This window comes from Astatotilapia calliptera, chromosome 13 (assembly GCF_964374335.1).
Source record: "Astatotilapia calliptera chromosome 13, fAstCal68.1, whole genome shotgun sequence".
Classification (NCBI taxonomy): domain Eukaryota; kingdom Metazoa; phylum Chordata; class Actinopteri; order Cichliformes; family Cichlidae; genus Astatotilapia; species Astatotilapia calliptera.
In genome coordinates, this window is record NC_137434.1 from 18,329,996 (window position 1) to 18,336,013 (window position 6,018).

At 39.1% G+C, this 6,018-nt stretch overlaps 1 protein-coding gene across 1 annotated transcript; it reads right to left on the reverse strand.

Moving 5' to 3' along the window:
* Positions 1-1,049: 1,049 nt before the first annotated feature.
* LOC113035401 (uncharacterized) lies at positions 1,050-5,352 on the reverse strand. Its single transcript, XM_080288020.1, has 9 exons — positions 5,216-5,352; positions 4,689-4,988; positions 4,480-4,501; positions 4,253-4,344; positions 4,092-4,126; positions 3,938-3,994; positions 3,537-3,593; positions 1,547-1,615; positions 1,050-1,372 (listed from the first exon to the last, which is right to left on the reverse strand). Exons 2-9 carry the CDS (start codon positions 4,894-4,896, stop codon positions 1,337-1,339), a joined length of 576 nt encoding a protein of 191 aa, XP_080144146.1. The 5' UTR covers positions 4,897-4,988; positions 5,216-5,352; the 3' UTR covers positions 1,050-1,336.
* Positions 5,353-6,018: the final 666 nt, after the last annotated feature.

Genomic DNA, 6,018 nt, shown 5'->3' on the forward strand with positions numbered 1-6,018 from the left:
CACCCACTTTCTTGATCTGCCAGTGGTACGTACCGTGCCGGGGCCTGTCCTTCCATGAAGCTGCCTCCTCTTTCTTGGGTTTCTGCTGCCTGAGGTATTCACTGAGCATGCAGTCAGTTGGAGCCATTTTCCTTATGTATTCATGGATGTTTGTTGTCTTATGCTGGACTGTGGTACTGACACTCACCATTCCCTGGCCTCCTTCCTTCCACTTAGCATACAGCCTCAGGGTGCTGGAATTGGGGTGACCAATGCATGGTCAGGAGCTTCCTGGTCTTAATGTCAGTGGCTTCCATCTCCTCTATTGGCCAGCTTATTATCCCAGCAGGGTACCTGATCAGGGGCAGAGCGTAGGTGTTAATAGCCTGTTCGGCTGACTCTTCGGGACTTGCCTGACCCTCTGCAGTTACTTGGTGGTTGCAGCTTTCCTAGCTGCCTCTTCATGGTTCCCATTTGCCTGTGGTATCCCCAGGCACTTGTAACTGTCCTCTATGTCTGCAATGTTGCCTTCTGGTAGTTCGATCCCCTTAGTTCTGAATACTTTGCCCTCTCTTTGTTATCATCCAGCTACACTTCTCCAGTCCGAATGACATTCTGATGTCATTGCTATACATCTGGGTGGTGGGGATCAGTGAATCGATGTCTTGTTCACTCTTGGCATACAGCTTGATGTCCTCCATGTAGAGGAGGTGACTAACAACTGCTCCACTCCGTAGTCGGTATCCATAGCCAGTGATGATCTCACTGGGGGCATTCAGGCCTATGCAGAACAGAAGTGGGGACAGAGCATCTCCTTGGTAGATCCCACACTTGATGGTGAATTGAGTTCCTGATGAAGGCTCTTAGAGTCCTATTGTTCTTGTATATCTCTAGGCATTCCAGGATCCAGATGTGGGGCATCGAGTCATAGGCCTTCTTGTAGTCAATCCAGGCAGTGCACAGGCATCTATCTATTGATCTATCTATCGATCGATAGATACAAACCACAAACAATATATTCATAAACATAATGATACATAATATATCTAACAGACAAATAGAAATGTTGATGCTGATGATTACAATCCCTTTTTATTACAAAACTAAGAATCACATCAATGATCTTGAAAAAGAACAAGCAAACTGGCCAATGCTTCTTTGAATAAATCTGCAGCTATGCAGAATAAAATTTGTTACAAAGCAGTTAAAAGGAGAAGAAAAAAGCTACTACATCACAACCTGACACATTGCAGCATTTATCTGACAATACTTCAGTAATATAGGTACAGATAAAAAAGTAAAAACTGCAAAAAGATTTTAATGTTTGCACATTTCAACGCTTGTTAGCTAATATGCTCTAATGCTCCGAAACTTCTGTATAATTTCCTTCATCCTGTTTGAGAACAGAAACAAATGGGACAATTAGGGAAAAAGCTAAGAAAAATGTGACGAAATTAAAAAAGAAATCATGAAACACTAGGACAACAAGCAAAATAATTGAACAAATTAAGAGATAAAGGGAAGTGACATCTAGTGTGTGGTTGGCTTCAGGTCTTTTAATATTTACCCATTTAATGCGCTGTTTCTTAACAACAGAACTATACGTGAGTTCCACGTCACATTCAGCAAATAAACTCTAGGGGGAAACAGAAATAGAAAGTGAGCACTTTACACTTCTGTTGAGCTTTAAGAAAAAAGTATTCCTATATATAAATCTGCAACCGTAGTGTGTTACAATATTGAAGCACTCTAGTACTACTGCAAGGTGTCAGTGTTGTTGAAAAATATAAATATTTAAATTCATTATAAGAGTTAAAGGTTTAAATTATCAGAAGGAAAATATAGCTTTATGAATTATGTCTTCTTCTGGTAGCTGTTGCTGTGTTTTACAAGTTATAAAATACACACAAGAACAGTTTACTATATGAGGTAACATATTAGTAATCAATCTCTAATAGACTAAACCTATCTCCAAAAGTTGCTTCTATTCATCTGCACCTAGCGTTTTCAGTGGGAGAAACATTTCGTCACTCATCTTTGACTTCTTCAGTCTAAACTGACTGCAATGTCGAAACAACAATATTGCAGAAGTAGAAGCAGAGCAACTACAGACGAAAGTTTGGGCCTCTCTCAGGAATGCAAAGCCTCCAGCAGACAACATCACCATGGAGGAGAGGAAGGCACTCAACAACATTATCATCCTTCCGGCAGACAAGGGTAGGTGCACAGTTTTGCGAAACCAGAAAGACTATCATGAGAAAATTGTGTCATTGCTCAGTGACGAAAATACTTATGAGCCCCTGAAACGAGACCCAGGAAGTGGTTACAGGAAGAGGTTGATAGACTGTCTGAAGCAGTTAGAACAAGACAAGGCTATCGACATGACCTCATACCACAGGCTGTACCCAGGGGAGTCTACACCAAGTCTGTATGGTTTACCAAAGATACATAAACAGGGTGCACCTTTAAGACCAATTGTCTGTATGATCAACTCGGTCACCTATAACATTTCTAAGTTTGTGGCTTTGAATCTCACCCCGCTGGTAGGCAGCTCTGAACACCACATCCAGAACACCTTGGCTTTTGTTGAGAAGGTGAGAGATGTCACTATGATGGCAGATGAAACCATGGTCTCGTACGATGTTACATCTCTTTTCACTTGCATCCCAGTCAGCGTTGGAGGTAGTTCGTTAGAGATTACAGGATGACCCCAACCTCAGCATCGACCGAGTGTGTTTGCTTTTGGAACTGTGTCTTCATTCCACCTACTTCACATACAAGGGTCAGTTCTGCAGTCCGAAACATGGGTGTGCCATGGGCTCCCCAGTTTCACCCATCGTGGCCATTTTGTACATGGACGAAGTGGAAAAGAGGGCTTTGTTATCCTACACCACCAAGTCATTGGTTCAGGTATGTGGATGACACCTGGGTGAAAATTAAATCTCAGTACGTACCACATTCCAGGGATCACATTAACTCGGTGGACTGACACATCAAATTCACCAGAGAGGATATGAAAAGTGGCAGGTTAGCCTTCTTAGACTGTGAGATTTCCATCAGTAATGGGAGACATTTACGTGAAAAGGGAAAGACCATTTCTGAATCGAGGAGGGGGCCTAAGAGTACATCTTTCGCCATCTTACAATGCTGTGATTGCAGCCATTCCCCAACTCTATGTGAATGGTGCTCATGGCCATTGATCAGCGGTCTTTGATCGGTGGTTGTTGATCAATGGTCATGAGTATTTGTATTAGTGGTCAAGGAACTGAACTCCCAGCCCATTGTTCCTTCTAGTTTCGGTCATTATGCAAATGTACTGTTTATAAGGTTGGGGAAACCTGCAGTCAGCTGAGACTGAAGAGGTCACTTGGATGAGTGACAAAACGTTTTTCCCACTGAAAACGCTACATCCACATGAACAGAATCGACTTTTGGAGATTTACTTACCTGGATGATTGAGCATGCATCAAGAAGTCTACACCTACTGTATATTTTCAGATGGCCAATATGTTCACTGAAAATTGTAAACATTTCTTGATAGCACTGCAGTTGGTTACCTTGGTTGAACTTTTTTTCTTAGGTTTAATTTCAGAGTATATCACTTCTTTGTCCACCTGTATGAAATGAGCATAATACAATGCATTTAGACACACTGAGCGCCCTGTAGCAAGCGCAGGGTGCCAAAATTAATAAAATACCAATATTTAAGTGAACAAGAAGGGACAGAGGTTTGAATCTCCAGAAGCAAAATACAGCTTTGTGACTCATGCTCTCATTTCATCTGATGTTGTTTTATTTTGTGAGTTGTAACCCCCCCCCCCCCCCCCACACACACACACACACACAAGAACAGTTTACCCTATGAGGATTTTCATTATCAAATAGTCTGGATCTGTAGCAAGCACTCAGATGAAATCTTTGCTGAAAATTGGAAACTTGATTTCTTGATAGCACTTACCCTGGGTGAACTATTTTCTTTGAGTCCAATTTCAGAGTATCTTACATCCTCTCCAGTCTTCATTGAAGAACATAACACAATTAAAACATCTGCCATAAATATGTTTTTAGTATCATGTACCGTGCACACAGAGAAATAAATCAGCATAACTTACCATTGCTGTCGCTGATAATTCTACTTTGCGCTTCTCTAGCAAAACAAAATTGCCGTTACTGACTCACTGTAACAATGCTCAATAACCTAACTATTAATTCAGTTCTTAATATTCATTAGAAAATTTAGTGTGGATTGAAATCAAGCTCCATTAAGACTTACTGTGACTCAGTATAAACCAGATCAACACCATAATTAAAATCAAGACCAACACACTCAGAGGGATGATGAGGATCTTTGTGTCATATGAAGCTCTGCAACATACAGGTTGAGAACATAATTTAGTTTACTTTAACAAGTAATAATAGTGTCCGTAAAAATTTGTATGCATAATCCCTTAAAATATTTTACGTCTAAATACTGCAAATAAATATAAAAAAATATCTGACCTGTGTTCTTTATTTTCTTGTACTGTAGAATTGTTCCATTTTGATAATTGTTTCACTTATGGCAACAGTATGAGTAGTAGATATAGAAGTAGAACATAGTAGAACATTATAACAAGAGTACTGTAACAGTTACAAACCTAAAGTACAAATATTTATAAAAGTATTGAATTCATTTACATGTAAAATCTTTGATAACTTGCAATACTCACTCTTAATCGGTTTCTCAGTAACATTTAAATATACTGGTATCTGAATGTCCCCTTCAGAACACCAATACCAGCCACTGTCCTCTGACCTTAGTCCAGTCATGGTCACTGTGGAAACATCTGGGTCTCTCATATGAGTGGTCACTGTTGTTCCATCTATGGATCCAGATGATCCTGTCACACAGTTCCTGCCCAGCCTGCACCACTTCATTTCTCCAGAGTTACTCGGGTGACATCTAATAGTTATGTTTTCTCCAATATATCCTGTAATCTTCTGATGATCCACGTAGAGACTGGGGGTATCTTCAAGTAAAATTCAGTTTAAAGAAAGCAAAAAACCCAAAATGCCAATACTTTTTTCAGTGCTGAATAAAAAGAATATAGGTGATTAAGATTTCATGTTGATTCTCATTAGCTTTGAATGACAAGTGCATACTCAGTCTTAAAAAATGTTTTTTGTTTTTTTGTTTTTTTTTTCCAAAAAACGACATTGTAAAGAATTTGAAATGTTAATAGAGATGTGCACTTACCACTGGTAACTGATAGTTGAAAATACTGTCCGCAGTCCGGTCCATTATTAATCTCCACCACACACCAGTAATCAGTATTTTGATTTGTCAGATTTTTTATAGTCACAGTAAAAATTTGTTCTTTTTTGTCATCAGAGATTGAATATTTTCCTGAAGGGTCTGGTTTGTTTGTTTTTACTGCATAGCTGCAGGAGCTCCATATATGTCCTTCACACAAGTACTTCACATGGTCTATATATTGTGACTCATAGAGACATGGGATGGAGATAGATTTTCCAGCTTCCACTGATACTTTACTGACTGTAGTTATGCTGTGAACTCCTGCAACAGGAACAAAGTATTTTATTGGTTACGTTTAATTAAAACATTCTTCCTTCATTTGTCTCTTGTACATGTAGACGCTTAGAGTGTTGTTAAGTACAAAACAGAATAAACTAAAAATTATTAAAAGCCATTATTTTTATCATCTACTGACACTAACCTTTGAAAAACATGAAGTATTTTAATGATTCCTGTGACCGACCTTTGAGCACACTGAAAAGAAGAAGAACGATGAGATGAGCAGCCATGCCTGTGAGAGAGTAGAATGAAAACACCTGAACCACAGTCAAGTCTGGTTCTATTTTTGAATTTAAGCAACATGCAAATGCAACACTTAAAACCGGCCTTCCTGATAGTTCGTCATACAATAAGGTGTTTTTTTTCTGCTGTCTTTTGCTGTAAACTAAGTATGAAAATTACCATCCACAACATTGCTACAAGTAAACAATAATATGCATTCTCATAATATATAATAGCACTGA